The 17,992-nt window shown below is 32.3% G+C and overlaps 1 protein-coding gene across 5 annotated transcripts in view; it reads right to left on the reverse strand.

The window, feature by feature from the left end:
* LOC132747655 (protein mono-ADP-ribosyltransferase PARP14-like) overlaps positions 1-17,992 on the reverse strand; it is a 143,958-nt gene that overhangs the window by 6,528 nt on the left and 119,438 nt on the right. For all 5 annotated transcript variants that reach the window (XM_060737098.1, XM_060737099.1, XM_060737097.1 and 2 more), the window contains exons 11-15: positions 7,578-7,702; positions 6,867-7,049; positions 5,951-6,054; positions 3,597-3,739; positions 629-806 (exon numbers count right to left, since the gene is read on the reverse strand). In XM_060737098.1, coding sequence (XP_060593081.1) covers positions 629-806; positions 3,597-3,739; positions 5,951-6,054; positions 6,867-7,049; positions 7,578-7,702 — 733 coding nt within the window. The remainder of the gene's footprint in view (positions 1-628; positions 807-3,596; positions 3,740-5,950; positions 6,055-6,866; positions 7,050-7,577; positions 7,703-17,992) is intronic.

Consider the following 17,992-nt stretch of genomic DNA (forward strand, 5'->3'; position numbering starts at 1 on the left):
TAAAGTGTGTTTGCACAAGAAAATATCATATTTGCTGTTCCGGATAGCAACTATAAAACTGTTGACGTAGCGCCTACACCAGCAGATTATAGTCTTCATTTGTATGTTAAAATTCGTATACGAACTTAAGTGTTACCGTGGGGTTTTCAGTTTAAAATCCTAATTAATGAACAATATTTGATGAGATTTACACCATTACTTTTAAAAACTTTAAGGCAAGTGCAGAATGCTTGGTTTTTAGGCCGACGGCAAAATATTTTTACATATTTATTTAATGTAGCTTTAAGGGACATGCGTTTTTTGTAGAATACTGCAAGGTGACGCTATATTTCCTGGTGAGGTGATTTTAAGTATTCATTTCCTAAATGTATTTTTAAAACCTCCACAACTTACTTGTGCATCAGACCGGAACCATTTATATAACTTCTGTTGAGGGCCACCAAAGGTAGGACTGGATACTGCTTAGTGTTAGAAACCATATACCAGGGTATTGTGCTAATTACCACATATATCAACACTTTTACTAAATGTTGTAGAGAGATCATGCAATCACACTGTATGCTCACATTAGTTGAAGAGGGAATAAAACACGATTGAAAAATGACAAAATTATTGATAAGGTACACACCATTTTTGCCACAATAACTCCTGTTAAATCCAAAAGCGTTGATATTGTCAACAGTTTCAGCTGCTGTACCATGCCATAACAATCTCTCATTTGTTGTATTAGGTGGATTCTTATCCTCCAGTTGTTTTTTCTTTGCCTGGTACTGTGACCATAAAGTCTTGTTCTGAATACGCTCAATCTGTAAAGAAAGACTCAATAAATGAATAAATCAACCAATTCAATTTTACAGTGACTTAACATAAGCAAGAGGGGTGTCGTTGCCCTGGATTGCACACCTGCAATCCATTGCTAGAAAATGCCAAATACTTAAGCTGTAGGCATTCTAGTATCTGAGTAAAATAATTTAAATATTATTTTCCTAAAAAAGTAATGTGTAATAAGTGACACAGATTTAGGCCATTTCTACACTGTCAACTTTTTGTTAAGGTCCACTACACAATGATTCATGTACACGCCAAATATCTAAGGTTCTAACAATTAACTTTTATCAGTAATATACCTCACATGATTATTTGCTTATATATAGCCGTACGTGATGTCCGAGGGAAAACAGTTTTAAATGCCGCACTGAAATATCACATTTTGGCCTGCTGACCATTTCCAAATGACCCCCAAGCGTGCATCAGATACCATGGTTTAGATATCAGCTATCATGTTTGAATATATTGAATATTGATTTGTTTGGTATATTAAAATAAATGCAACATCCCACTGCAAGTGATAGGACAATAAGTTCACCATTGACAAAACATTGTCAACCTAGGCTAACCGCTCAGGCTTTCTATAACACTCAGTTGGATGTAATATTTATACAATGACACCTAAACCGTACCAGAAGATATGTTGTATATAACATATTAAAGGCCAATGTTTTTTACACTCAATTTCAGTTTAACATCAGATTAGAGTACGGAAAATTTCCCTTTTTTAATACAGTCTGGGAATACTAACTAAAGCATGTATTGGTCACCTGCATCACTTGATCTTCAATGGAAAATAAAATCGCTTTTACGCACTAAGCATGAGTTAAATCCCTTAGACTTTTAAAAGTTAAGAGATGATGACCATGCTAATGATATGACACACAAGAAGAACACACTAAAGCCGACATGCTAACCAGCTCCTCAAAGCAACACAAGTATTGAAATTTGGTCTTATATTCCTTTCTTTCACATAAAAGAAAATAACCACAAACGATTCCGCATGTAAACGTAAAAACATCAAAATTGTGTAATTAACATAAAGTAGTAGAAGAGATGCATAACAGGCTAAACCTTTTTTTATTTTCATTTTACAAAGTCCAAAAACTAACAATTGGCAACCGAAATGCTGAGGATATATATATTAGATGACACTTCATGGTCAGGTGAGCAAAAATGATAACCTACCATATATTATTTGATGTTTTTTCATGTAAAGAAAGTTTCCAAAAACCAAATTTCAGAAGTATTTAGACATTTTGTGTGTTTGAAATTTAAGCAAATACCTAATCCTTCTTTGCATAAAATCTACTTGCAACAAATGTCACAAACCTAATATTATACATAATTTCACTTCAATCAGACCTGATAGGCGCCACGTAATAGCTCAGTTAGGTCTAAGTAAACACGATTTAGTTTTTATTATAAAGTTTTTATTATATATATATATGCTCTTATCACGAAATTACTGCATTACTCACACTCACTGCCAATAAATATAACAACAAAGATTTTAATTTACTGTTTAATGAATATCGACATTACTATTTTTCTAAAACAATTTAATTATTTAAACATAATATATTGTCAAATAATACTTATTATATTTAAAAGCAACAGAAAATTTTCAAAAGAAAAACATAAATCAAGAATGCAAAGCCATTACAGTTTTAGTAAAAGCGTTATAGAAGTTATGACATGAAATAAATCTACATGAAAAAAGTATAATCAGCCAAAAACAAGGGGGGGGGGGGGGGGGGGGGGAGTCAAGGCTTTTGAGTGTTTTACTGAGTTAAGCATTACAACAGGGCACGTTATAACGGGGTTGCAGTGTAATAATGATGCATTCAAAATTATCAAACTTAATTATTCTTACATTTAAACTAGCATATCCTACGTTTTTACTCTGTAAATGAGACATATAAGATTTTCCCTTTAATTCATTCAGTCATAGAAAGAAGTTTAAAAGAAAATAACACAAGTATAAGTTTCATCTCTAAAGTATTCAGACTACTTTTGATAGCAAGTTTACCAGGTCATTATGTACATTACGTCACCTATAACTTTTAATCAGCAATTTAACAGACTTTGTATCATGTTTACCTGTAATAATAGTTGGTAATAGAAACTCCTTGTAGAATATACTATATTAAAAGGATACCTGTTAATATTATGACATTAGTAATTGGGGCGACAGGGTGAGTTCTAGACAATAATTAGAGTGAATTATTACACCAAGGTTTTACTTGCTTTGGTTTTTTTCCGGATAAACAAACAAATGAATATGTTGAAAACAGACAAAGCAGTACATGAGGACAGACATCTAGGATAGCTTGTGAAATATCTCTTTTTTCATTTAAATAAGAAATGCCTAACTAACAAATGTTGAGCCACTCCGGTCAGGTTACTGCTTGTTGAGTTGGCCACTGCTGCCTTGGTGTGAAAGGGAGTACATGTACCGGTATTTTAAGTTAAGTCCATTTATAAAGGAAATATGTTTGGCAGACTGAAATAAGGTCAGGTAAGACAGGAAGTGGTTTAATTTAGGGTTTTGGGGGAATTGCTCCGATAGTTTTGATGGAAACGTTTGAGAATAGTCTTTTGCACTTTTTGTGCATACAAAACAGCAGAAATCAATGCACTGTGGTACACTGTATAGACAATGCTTCTAGAGCTACAAAGAAATAGGCGACCTGTTCAGATGTTAAATGCATGAAAAAAGATGTTAAAGCAATTGTAAACATATTTATGTTACTGCATATACAAACCTTGACAACTGTAAAAGTGCCACCAGAAGAAGTAGTGAACTTTTGTGCAATATCTGTATACTCTTGACTTGTCGGCTGTAAAACAACAACTCTTAGATTTCCAGTCATATCTGCCCAAAGTGCTGGTGCTTCAAATGCGCCCTCTGGAACAATTTAACAACATCATAATACACTTGTTTGATCACAAAAATGTATGTCATTCCAAAAAAAGTGCTGTCTTTTAACTATTCTAGGAGTTCATCAGCAAACATTATGATAACAAAATAAAGCGTTTGATAAAAGTTTCTCATCATCTCAAAATGTTTATTTAGCAATATGAATATCTCAAGTAAACATGTCATATGTCATATATGAAGGCCATGGCACACCAATGGATGGGTGAATTGACCTACATCCATAAAAATTGAAGGTTGTTGATGCAAAGTCTTCTACTTTATAACTGCAATAATTATGTGATTCTTTGAGGCTAATGTGACCTTGACCTTTGATTCTGTAATCACCGAGTCTGGTTGGTAAAATTCATGAAGTTGCATTTACATAAGAAGTTATCATGCTTCAGATGGAAGTACATTTGTCTTATGATTAAGGTTAGTAATGGCCATTTAATTTCATGATTATTTTGAACCCCATGACCTTTTAATTGTAAGTCCACATGCTGAGAACTATTCTTAGAAATCTTCATTGCTTTTTATGAATTACAGGCAAGACACATACTGCAGTCTATGAACAAACAGCATGAAGAACGGACAAAGGCAAATCCATATTTTTTACCTTTGACCTCTGCATGCTACCATGACATATGACACAAAGACCCGAATTTTGCAAAGATTTGTAATATCTTTAAATTAAAGACTACAAAATTGTCTGTACACACATTTTTAAATTTTGATCTGACAATATTTTGACCTCAGCTTGTGACCTTAACCTTAGCAACAGGAACTTGAATTTTGTGTGCCACATTTCACCTGAAAATGGTGAACATTGTGCCAAGTTTTATTAAAATCTCTCAATGCATGCTCAAGTTTTACTGCAGACAAGTGATTTCCTCTGACCTCGAAGTGTGACTTTGACCTTTGACAAACGTGCTTGACATTATGTCTCAAGGAAATAAATATCTGTATAATATATGTTTGCATGTAGAAGATATACTCCTGACAACGTATGGACCTCTCATCATATTTGGTGACCTTGACCTTGCACATATTGACCTGAATTATGCTGGTTACACTCTGATTGTGAACATTTGTGGTAATTAACCCCTAAATCAAATTCAAATTCATAAACACATTTTCATATTATGATCTAACCTTCGAGCTGAACATGTGACAGACCTTGGCAACAGGGAACTTAATTTTGGGTGTTGCAATCAACCTTACAATGATTAACATCTGAACAAAGTTACATGTATATTAAAATTGTTCAATACAAATTTAAATTTTGCTCCAAACAAATGTTTTTCTCTGACATCTAAGTGTGACCTCGTCTAGGTTTGTCAGACCTTTGACATATAGAGACCTAGTTCATGTGCCCCGACACTACATCTCAAGGGGGTGATTATTTATATAAAGTAATAATTAAATCCCCTTGTGCATAATCTCCTTTCAAAACTTGACACCACATCCCCTACAGGATACTTTTTTCTTTTTCTTTTCAAATGGTATATGAAACTTGAAAAAACTATCAATGATAAAAAAATACCTGAAAATTTGCCAATTAATATAACACATGCATATGAAAATTAGTTTTTACTTTAAGTATGTAATAAATTGATTTAAACATTTAGTACTATTTTTTACTATCACCAACGATTATAATTAAGAGTATTAATGTTTATCTGAACTGAAAATATATATTTTGTCATTCAGTATTCCAACACCAAATTTGCTTGTTTTCAAAGAACAGCTATCTTAACTGTTGTTTCTATTTTCATTGCCAGTGGTCAACTATACAGGCCTGGTTGCATAAAATACTAACATCAAATTTTGTTGAAATATTACTAAAATATATTTCATATCATAAGATAAAAATGAACCCTGCATTTAAAGAATCTATTATATACTTTTTCTCTTTTTTTACATAATAATTCTTAAGAATTCTCTTTAATTCTGTGTATTGGCAGTATTAAGAAAAAAGTAGTCTGGCAGGACACCATACAGAAAATATGTTTCACTGCAGAGAAAAATAAAATTTTTACAGTGAAAAATATGGTAAATGAAAATATACATTATTTCTCAAAATTTCATTTATAAGTAAATAATACAATTTGTTTATATACCTTCAAATGTTTGACTATATGTCTGTGATAAATAAATTTCAAATAATGATGCATAAAGTCTGAAGCAGTATTTACTCACGTTTCACAAGATCCCCGCGTATCACAGTCACACTATCGTTTGGATCATCTTCTGGAAACTCCTCCATTTTTGAAAAGTCGAGAATGTAATTAGTTTTATCTGCCCTACAATCCAAAATAGTAAAATATTCTGAAAACTTCCAAAATCCACATCTTTTGACAGGGTTGGTAACAATTACCCATTTCAACATTACAGTCATTCTTCTGATCCATGTTACATGGAAGATATCTTTGGATTTTCAAAAACTTATGTTTAACTTTGTTAAACGTATGCAATCCATCTATCTCCTATTTCTGATAAATCCCTCATGAGGAGAAAGACGGTTACTTTTTGAAAAAAAAAATGAAATTGTTATCGATCCATTCTTTGTTTTCTATTTTGATACACATAATTGACTGGAAATGCAAGGAAATTAAGACAAAAAGATGTTTGATTCAAGGGGCTTAATTTTTAATTAAACCTGATGCTACTGAAAACTATAAGCCCTTAAAAGCAGTTTTCAAGAACATCAAAACAAATTTTGCTACTGTACTAGTGATTAAATGTAATAAGAATACGCGTGTTACTTGCATAAAAAAACTGTTTGCCTCATTAAAAACATTTACCATATTGCGATAACATTTTCCACACCTCTGCACAATTGATTAAATTTGAAAATTCTAAATATTTCTAAAGTGAACATTATATTTAAGAAATTCTAAATTCTTATATATCACTATAATAATATTTACGACAGAAAAATTACGTGTTACTTTTTTATATTGAGTACTTGGAAATCGACATTGAGTACTTGATTCTCCGGTTACTCATTGATTGTCAGGATTTAAACATAGACAAACGGACATACCCCCCTAAAGCCTTAAAGCTTAATCACACATAGAAATGAACCAACTAAAACGATCTAGAAAATATCTACCTGAATTTAACGCAATCAGCTTTTGAAAGGTAAGCACACTCTATCTTGTAGTTCAGCTCTTTATCATATGGTTTTAAAGTCTGTCCCGTGTCCTCATTTTCAATGTAACTCCACTGGACTAGGTTACTCTTCAACTCCGCTGATTTTCTTTCTTGTTCGACAGATACAGCGTGTCGCAAAATCCTGTCAAATAATTATCAAAGATGTCTGTTGAAGAATTACGATTAATGTTTTAATTCTTGTCAGTGAACTATAAAAACTACCATTGTTTTAATAACAGTGACCTTTATCACAGAGCGTTCAAAAACCATCCTTATCTGGTTTTTCACATATGGTTGCTATATACCAAGTTTGAATAATATAACTCATTTCAAACTCTAGATATTGGCTAGAAACCATAAAATGGACCAACCGACTAACTGACTGATCAACAAGATGACTGCTATATACTCCCCTAAACTTTTATGGGAGTATAATTAGTATAATAAGAGAAATTAAGAATAATCTAGTTTCTTGGCTCCTGCCTCCAGAATGAGGACTTCAAAATGGCTAAAACTACATGCTTTTAGCATTATATGCTGTGATGGTTGAAGTTTACAAACTTAACATTTATGTTGACAACAACATGTCTTGTGATGATAACACAAATAAATATCTCTGATGATTACATGCAATAAAGTATATTAATGTCTTATTATAAAATTCATATACCTATGCATATTATCCGCAGCTTTACTGACATTTGCAGAAATTCCTGTTATTTGTATGATACCTTTAGAAGATTCCACCTTTACGTCCAGATGATGTTTCGTTGCCACATTTTTTATTTCCATAATCTGAAGTTAAAAATAACATAATAATCAAAGGTGAAATTATTTAAGTCTACAATTCAATAACGTACTTAGCAGGACTTTAACCAGAACTATCACTAAATGTGATTAATACCCCCAACAAGACTGCTTCGGAAATGAGGATGTTACTAGTAACAAAATACCTTGTAAAAGAATTGAAATATAGAGTTATGGTTGTGGGCGATTAAAGATTGTTGTGGTTCTTGTATGTTGCATTTCCTTTCGATGTGGTTGGTCATTGATGAAGTTTTATTGAATTACTCTGTAATAAGTCCAGAAAGACAAGGAAAAGGAACAAAGGGCAATTACTCTATAAATACTGAAGATGGAGTTATAGTTCTTGTGCACTGCACTTCCTCTTATTGTGCTTGACCATTGTATGAAGTTGTTTTGAATTCCAACCAGTACCTTTTAAGTTATGCTCCGGACAAGAAAAGTATCAAAGGGCAGTAACTCTGTATTTTGTCAAAATGGAGTTATGGCTCTTGTGCACTGCACTTCCTTTTAATGTCCTTGACAACTGTATGAAGTTGTATTGAATTCCAAACAGTAGTTTTCAAGTTATGCTCTGGACAAGGAAAAGTAACAAAGGGCAATAACCTTAAGTTAGTCATGATGGAGTTATGGTTCTTGTGCACTGCACTTCCTCTCAATGTGCTTGACCATTGTATGAAGTTATATTGATTTCCAACAATTAGTCTTCAAGTTATGCTCCGGACAAAAAAAGCAATGGAAAAGTAACAAAGGGCAATAACTCTGTAATTAGTCAAGATGGAGTTATGGTTCTTGTGCACTGCACTTCCCATTATTGTGCTTGACCATTGTATAAAGTTGTTTTGAATTCAAACCAGTAGTTTTCATGTCATGCTCTGGACAAGGAAAAGTAACAAAGGGCCATAACTCTGTAATTAGTCAAGATAGAGTTATGGTTCTTGTGCACTGCACTTCCTCTCAATGTGCTTGACCATTGTATGAAGTTATAATGAATTCCAACCATTAGTCTTCAAGTTATGGTTCGGACAAAGGAAAGCAATGGAAAAAGTAACAAAGGGCAATAACTCTGTAATTACTTTAGATAGAGTTATGGTTCTTGTGCACTGCACTTCCCCTTATTGTGTTTGACAATTGTATGAAATTGTTTTTAATTCCAACCAGTAGTTTTCAAGTTATGCCCCGGACAAGGAAAAGTAACAAAGGGCAATAACTCTGTAATTAGTCAAGACAGAGTTATGGTTCTTGTGCATTGCACTTCCTCTCAATGTGCTTGACCATTGTATGAAGTTATATTGAATTCCAACCATTAGTCTTCAAGTTTTGCTCCGGACAAGGAAAATGCAACGGACGTCTGGACCGACCGACCGACCGACCGACCAACCAACCGACCACCGGGTGACTCCTATATACCCCCCCAAACTTCGTTTTTGGGGGTATAAAAATGAGATGGCATCAATTAAATGATGCATAATTTTCAGACTTTATTTTAACATATTTACAAGCTTAGTTTCTCTGTGAAAATATATGTACATACATACGTCTTTTGATCAGGTTATTTCAAGACAATCTTGAATTTTAAAGCATTTATTAAAATGACTTCATTAAGGTATTTTTACATGAGTGGAGTAGAAAATTATTTTCCGAGATCTGTGTAGCCTTTAATGTAGGTATGGATCAATAAATTGTGTGCAAATTTTAAGATCATTCCCCTTCATACTTTTTTCCAAGATAATCATCCCTGTCAGACATGACCCAAAAATTAAAAAGCATTGCAATCAGGCTAAAAATGCACATAAAATTAAATTAAGTGTAATTCTGGGCTATTTCCGACATAACTCTTAGCAGATTTATCTTTTGAAATGCATCTTATGAAGTGTACAAGAATTTGAAATTTTATATTTTAGGACTTTTTGACCTTAGTGGTGTTTTAAATAATAACGCCAATATACACAAATTATTGTTTAAAAATTTATTAGTAGAGTTTGTTGATATTAATTACCAAAAACGGCATTCTAAGTCAATGTCTTTTTGGTGTATTTTTGGTTTCTATGTTATTTACTAGGTGAAAAAGCTGAATAAAAGCAAAACAGGACTAATTTGTTTTTCTATATTAGCCAATATAAACTAATCGACACCTGGAAAGAATGATCTGAGAAGAGGCTAATTTTGATATTAGGAAACCCAAACCTGTAATCTGCATATTTTTTCATTATATTTGATATTTCTACTGAATAATTTTCATTTCGTTTAAGCTGTTCGTAAATTATTCTAAAATTTATACATACTGACTATTACCTAAACTAACACTGAACTTGTACTCTGCATATTTTCTCATTATGATTAACACTTCTTCCAAGGAGTTTTAATTTTTTTCCAGAGCAGACGGACAAATGACTATGTGCATAACATACTAGGCCAAAATAGTTTTTTGTTGGGTGTTACATAACACCAACGCAGTATAGGTTATATGGCAACTTTCCAGCTTTACGGGTGAAGGAGACCTAAGGTGACCATCTGTGAATTATTTTAGGTATACAGAAGAACCTAGGAAGTTCCCTCTACTAACTGGGTAGCTTCCATACATGAAAGTATCCAAAGTCCCTGTCAAGATTTGTAGGAACATAAAGTGGCAATTAGTGGTTTGAAATTTGAACGGCCTTAACCACTTCGCTATTGACGCCCCTTCAAAACCTTTCCATGCATAATAATAGTATTAGAATATGCAGGTAAATTACAAGTTTCCTTACCTGTTGATCATTCAAATTCATTATGATACTATCATCAAAACTGTTAGATGTTATTTCCTTATCGAGACAACTTTCCAACTTTGATATAGCTTGATCAATGATATGCTCAGACATCGCAAGAATGATGAATGTAACTTTATTCAGATCTTGGTTCTTGGCATGCTTCTCTATGATCTGTCTTCTGCTTGACTGATCTTGCTCCCCATCACCTAGCATGTCTTTTAAAATAAGATTATAGCTAGTGAAAATAGGCAAGATTTAACATTATAGTTTTAATATATATATTGGACCTCAACAACTCCTTATAATTTATCTACGAGAGTTTTTTTAGACAAATTATTTCGGTACATTTGTTTGATAAAAATGTTATTTGATTTTTTAAAAATGTTTTCTCGGAAAATGACCAAGCGTCTCCTTTACTTCTTGCAATGCCTAAAACTGCCATAACATATCTTAGACTATATACGTCAAAACTTGCAAAATAATTTAAGTGGGTGTGTGCAATGGGGTGAGAGGTGAGGTGTTTGAAATAGTTATATGCCTGAATTCACAGAAAAAATGGGTTAAAAGCTGTATTCCTGTTGTGATTAATATTTCATATTATCTACATTAAGTTAGGAGGCATTGCTATTGTGTCTTAACATTTTGAGTGACTGTTAAGAATGTTTTTATCCCTTACGCATGATTTGTTGATTTATTCTTATTTCAAATTTAAACGCAATTTGTCCAAGATGTCTCTAATTATATAAAAAATGCGTGACGTGTTACCTCTGGAATTAAGTGTATTTGTGTTACCTCCCTAAATTTTAAACCTGTCAAAATTGTCAGAAGTTAAATAAAGCAATTAGAACATTTTTCAAGCACTTATACTTATCAAATGATTTTTTCTATAATCTATTTTCTTTCAAAAATAATGATTTCATGTGTAATTAAGGTATTTGTAATTCTGTTGGCAGCTCCAGTTTGTATAAAGCTCTTTTACATACATGGACTTTATACAGGGATATAGGGTCATAATTGCCTTCTTGTTTAGTATAAGTGTTTAAATCACATTTCAGTGATTATAATAGAAGAAACAAGAACGCGTTTGTTAAAGACAAATGCCCCAGGCTCAGATTCTTGTCAGTAACAATATTTAAAAAATATTTACCCATTCACTCAGTAAAGGACGGAAAATAGTAAAAACTTGTAAACACAGTTATGTTACTTGACAGAGTCATGGCGTTTTGTTCTTGTGAAAAATGTAAGTAAATAAATAATTTATCAAGGATGTTTTAGCAAATGTGACTCCTAACTCAATCTTAAGAATAAAAACACGCAAGTTATCTTCCAACTAAATATGAAATAAATATGTCCACAAATAAAGGCTCTATGGCCAAAAGTGAAACAATCTAATTTAAGCACTTGTGACCTTGATCCTACTGATCCCTTACTCAATCCAAAGGAAAAATATCAGTTGTCACCCTAGCAAATATAGAATTCATCTGTCAATAAATAAAGGCTGTATGGGCAAAAGTGTAAAAATCTATTTTTAGCACTGGCGACCTTGACCCAACTGACCCATAACTCCATCAAAAGGGAAGAATGCCAAGCAAGTTATCACCCTTTCAAACATGAAACAGATTTATCAATAAATAAAGGCTCTATAGGCAAAAGTGTAAAAATCTATTTTAAGCACTGGCGACCTTGACCCACTGACCCCTACCTCAATCAGCAGGAAGAATGCCATGCAAGTTATTTTCCTTCCAAATATGAAATACATCTGTCAATAAATAAAGAATGTATGAGCTAAGTGTAAAAATCTATTTTTAGCACTAGTGACCTTTATCCAACTGAACCATAACTCCAAACGAAGAAACAAAAAACAACAAATGTTCATATTTTTACCAAATATAAGAGACATCTCTCAATAGAATAAGATTAGTACACCTGTTAAAGTATAAAAATACATTTTTGACATTGGTGACCTTGACCTTGACCAAATGAACCCTAATTAAACCCAATGGAAGATGACCTTCCTTAGCAGTTTGTATTAAACATGAATGACATCAACTTAAAAAGTAAAAGTTGTATGAGCAAAAATGTTTAAATTTGTTTTTTTAAACCAGTGAACTTGGCCTTGACGCTAGGGACCCCTTACTCCATAAAAAATAGAGGACCATTTGAGGTACCCACCTTCCAAATATGAAAAAAAATCATAAAATAAATGAAGTAATTAGAAGAAATTTAAGATAAATCCAACTTGCCGGAATAGGTTAACTATGCAAGGCCCTATTTTCAAAGTTATAAAAAGGGAAATAACTGGGGAAAATGGATGGCCCACTTATATAACTTGGCAATATCATGTACTTTGTATTGATAAGTAAGTGTGGTAACAATGAAGCTATTATTATACATAGAACTTAAGATATATCCAACTTGCCGTTTTAGTTTAACCAATTATTCATTTTCTAAGTTGGGGAAAAAAGGGGAATAACTTGGTTTAAAAAAGGAACCAAAGTTATGTAAATTGCCCAGATCATGAATTTGGGGGTTTAGGAGTAAGTTTTTGAAAAATTTGAAGCCATTGGTAAAGGGAAATTCTTTAAAAAAAATTCAACTTTCCCTTTTAAGGGTTTAAAAAGACGAAAAGAAAAATGGACCCGGAAAAGATGGACGGACGGTTCAATTACTATATGCCCGGGTGCATAACTATAGGGGCTAGATAATTGTTGCAATTAATTGTACCTAAAACTTTTGGTTCGATAGGTATACTGACCAGGGGCTTCATTACTTGATACAAATAATCATTTTCGGTGTATTTTAAGTATTTTAAACTATTGTCTTTTTAACAAACACTATAAATTGTTGCCTTTTTCTTGTTTATTTTGATGAGGGTTGTTTAAGTGTAAGTTCCAATGCAGTAATGTTACTCAGTATTTGATTAAATGCAAAGGTCATTATTTTATCAAAATGCTTGATTGTGATCATTTCAATAATAATCACCTTTTATGCTTTAATAGAAAGCAAGTACATCTTTAAGCAAACACTTTAAGTGTAATATGTCAATATGTTTTAGACTTCCCTCTTTTTCTATGTAAATTTAGAGATATACTTATAAAAATTTGTTGATTAAGATAATTTGTATTTTTTCATAAATTCAATTACATAACAAATTCGTCAGTCAATGTTCTAAGCTGACATATTACGGCTGCACAGAATGAGCTTTCAAAAGTGTGATTTTACTAATATCCCTCTGTTGTATAGTTTGTTATATATACAGCTATGAAGTTTGAATAATGTGCCAGTTTTTAGATACAGAAATTATTTTTAAGTAATGGCTGCTTTACAATATTGCTCATTTACTGTAAAAAGAATCTTGACATAATCCCATTTCAGAGAGCATGACTGTTATTAGAGGTCTGAATAAAGATGTAGTGAAAATGTTCGTTTTTTCAGTCTTGATAATTTAAAAAAAATATTTTGTTTATCCTGCACAACAACAGAGTATGGGGTGTTTCATGTTAGAATCTCTTTGTCCTGTACACCCTCAATATCCCTAAAACTTAGCAGATATGACTTAAAACTTAAAATTTATTTTTAAGTGTCATAAGAGATATTGTAGGTTTATTATTATCTTTTCATAGAAATTTTGAAATTTGTGTTTATTGGAACATGTGGGAAGCCATTAAAGGCTACAGAGAGTGACCTTAAAGAGTAAAATAAAATTACTTACAGGGACTGATAACTCAGAATTTGATTATTAGGAAGATAACCCCTATTATTTGTTTCAATCATTATACCGTTTAATTACTGTGGAATCATTTTTGTTCACGTAGGATGAATTTTCACGTATTTCGTGCTAGGACACATGCGCGAAATTAAGTCTACGTTAATATAAAACCAAACAAATTTATGTAAGTTGGCAAAATATCAAATTTGTCCGAAAGATATGCATTGAACACTACATCTCCCGAACAATGCCGCTTGTTAGTGTCGTTTATTGATTCAAGATATTACTAGTAGTAACTTTATAAGTTGATCATGATTAAAGATGTGACTTATTTACCGTCAATTGTTTCGTGTATTTGTACATTACAATTTGCCTTCTATTGTATAATGGGTGACAACTTGCGAGAGAGAAATTGTTCACTTCTTTGTTCTTTTCGGTTTCATTAATTTAGACTATTACTATGAAGTGATTTCTTTTTAAATCAGAAATATGTGAATTTAAAATAGAGAAAATAAGAATCCATTAAGAGAGCCCAAAATGGTAAAATCGAAAATGTTGCAGGTTTGGTTTGATTGAGCCTGTTCATGAATTCTACTGAAGCAGTATTTAACATTTAAACGCGAAAATTGTGAAATTTTGAATTTAGAAACATCCGCAGTTGTGTTCATACGGCGGTTTTCGTGGAATTTTCAATGTGACACTTCCGTGCCATTCCATTAAAAGCAGCGTATGGTCCCCAAGTAATAGAAAACGTGAAAACAATGGGCGGAACTAAACAAAATGAAATTTTAAAGGGGATCAGAAGTTATGAAGCCTGCATATCACAGATTAGACGTCAAAAGACAACGTTAAAAAGCAGGCAACATATCCTAAGGCTAATTCGAAAAATTATTCAAGTAGGAATATTGGAACAACCCATATAATGCCAAATACTTTAAACTAAAAATACCACAAACACAACAATAATGCCGTGCTGAACGACCTTTAAGGATCGAAAATATAACGACTTTTTAAGACCGCACAAACCTACTTTAAAAAAGATAAAAGTTTAATCTTTTAGACTTGAAAATTTGAGGGAAAACTGAAAATGAATATAAGCAATTGATATAACTTTTTCAAATATATTTTATTTTGAAAATAATCTTTGTGTTAAAAAAAGTAATTTAAGTATCATTAGATGGATCTTGCCGACCAGCGAGACTTAATACAGCTGCTATGCGAAAAAGGCCACTATTAGCTCTGAAAGTAAACTAATTCAAGAATTATTTCTTCCTTTTAACCCGATGGTGACTTTTAAATGAATTGTTTTAAACAATGTCTGTCAAAGTCACAATACATTGCCATAAATTTTAATTACATTAGTGATACATTCGATTGTAGTTGCAGTTATCCAATGATGCCCATGAGAATGTACGATCTGTAGATACTCTCCAGAACACTTCTTTGTCTGTCCCATATAAATAACACAATCTTGCTCCAACCCACTTATATCTGAATAAGTGGTTTTAATAATTTTAATTACCATCATTAATTTAAATAAATCGTTATTCCTGCCTTCCAGGCCGGTATTTTGGGTCACAAATGTGTCGTAATTTTACCAATATATTAAGTTGGAACAGAATGGGTGACGTGTGGTAAATGTACTTAGTAATTCAGATTTTCTAAAAATAAATTTATACAATAGGATACGTTCTGCAAATGCAACTGTATTAAGGATTGAAACATAATTAATAATGCTATAAACTAGAAGTTATTTGTTTTCATACAACAAATGTAAACACACTGTTTTAGTTTATCTTTAATGGTGAGCTAGATATTTTCAAATACAGCCGATAAAACCCTGTGTATAAAACATTTCCCACAAGACATTTTCCTTTTGCTTGGTTTATTTCCTGTACAATATATCATTTATTTATTCTCGATAAAAATAAGTAAATATCTTATTGCAAAATAGGTAAAAATCCGACAGGAAACAAGGTAAAGTCTTAAATGTACATTATTTATACCATAATCTTAATATCTGTAAGTTTATGTTCAATATGAAATGAAATGTTTAAAATCTAACATGTTTTGTTTTTTCTCTGGCAATCTGTATATCAGTAAAACAAAAAGGGTCACAGAGGCTGTGATTGAAACTGCTAAGGTTGCAAAATCTGTTGTGTTTATTTCATAAGTTTTATTATTTTTTTCAAAAATTGTTGCCATGATTTCTGAATGGAATTTACTTTTAAAGCAACTGTAGAAAATATTTTAATTCCAAGTTTGATTGTAACTCAACCACTGATATAGAAAAATGATGTTAAAAGAAATATTTTGTAACACTTGCAAGCTGGATACAGGATAATAGCATAAGGTCACCTTGAGAAAATGGTGTTTAGGAAAGTGAGCTTAAACGAGACTGCTTATGAACAGATAATTGTCAAATTTGAAAAAAGAAAAGAATGATAGTAAGTTATGAATATTGATGTAGCTATGTGAATTTTAGCAGCAAGTATGGCTGGGTGAGCATGCACCATTACCCAGGGCATTAGGACAGGAACGTCACTATTGATGGGTACTCGAATTTAACACTTTTAGATAAAAAAGTCTTTTAAATCCACATTAATCTGTTTGAAAACTGAAGCAGATTAAGTGATAAAATCGTTTTTTCAAACGAATTACTTAGCACTATTTTATCAAAGGAATGACTAGTCATTACAACTTCCTCATGGCTTTAAACTCGGTTATATCTATATCCATTTTTCATAGAAAATGGAAGAAATTACTGTAAAAGTGGACATTTCCGTCGAAAAGTCAGTGAATTAAAATTTCCAGGAAATATTATCAAAACGACGTGTCGGTTGGCTAATATTATCGCTACAGGGTATTTTAGCAATTTTCATCAGTTCACGAAATTCGCCAATATTTCCGCATCGCTAACCTAAATCTCTTCTAAGTAAACGTTGAAATCTCACTCACTTGAAAATCTCATTGAATCCAGACTGTCAATGAACTTCTTCACATTCGTTGCACCAAATTCATTGCTCATAGCTTCGTTGAATTCTTCAACTGTATTTGTCTTCATGTCACACAGGTAAATATCCGTCACAGTGCTTTCTTGAACTTCATGGAAGAAGTTCTTCACAGCTGCCACTATTACAGTGGTAGCTCTTCTTACAGGGTATCTAGAATATAATTCAACTTTTACAGAAATGTAACAAAATTTCTTGCATATCAGACAGGATAATCTACTGTTTAACCTGTGCTAGAAAACACCTGTCTTACAGAAGGCATGTGCTTTAAATAATGATGTCATTCCACATCTTTTGCCGATATGAGTGAAGATGTAAATTCATACGCTGTCGTAAGAAAAAATTGCTTCTTGAAAATATAAATTTTCATAACTTCTGTCCAAAACATAATATATATGTTAAATGCAAGAAAAAGACTGACTGTTGTCACAGATGAGAGTATTAACTCTTCGGTAACTGTTTAGCGGAAACTAAGCAGAGCCAGTTAACTAAGCAGTTACCCACGAACTAGATATACCTGTCTGTACTGGCAGCCAGTGTTTTTATAAAGATAATTTTAAAGCATTTAGATCTTATCATTGCAAACAGCAAATCATCCCACATCATCCAAAAAAATATGAATAAATGGATAATCATAAAATACTGTGACAACATGGAAGAGGAGGAACTTGATCAGAAAGCTTGACCTGATTTTATTCAGGAGACAAGGTGGAGATGCTCGACCAATCAGCCTCGAGTTTACATAAGAGTGGCATGGCTTTTGTCCAACAACGGGTTTAATATTTTAACCATGTTCAAAGAAATCCCTGCA

The sequence above is a fragment of the Ruditapes philippinarum genome, unplaced genomic scaffold, assembly GCF_026571515.1.
Source record: "Ruditapes philippinarum isolate M1 unplaced genomic scaffold, ASM2657151v2 ctg1142_1_1_1_1, whole genome shotgun sequence".
Classification (NCBI taxonomy): Eukaryota; Metazoa; Mollusca; class Bivalvia; order Venerida; family Veneridae; genus Ruditapes; species Ruditapes philippinarum.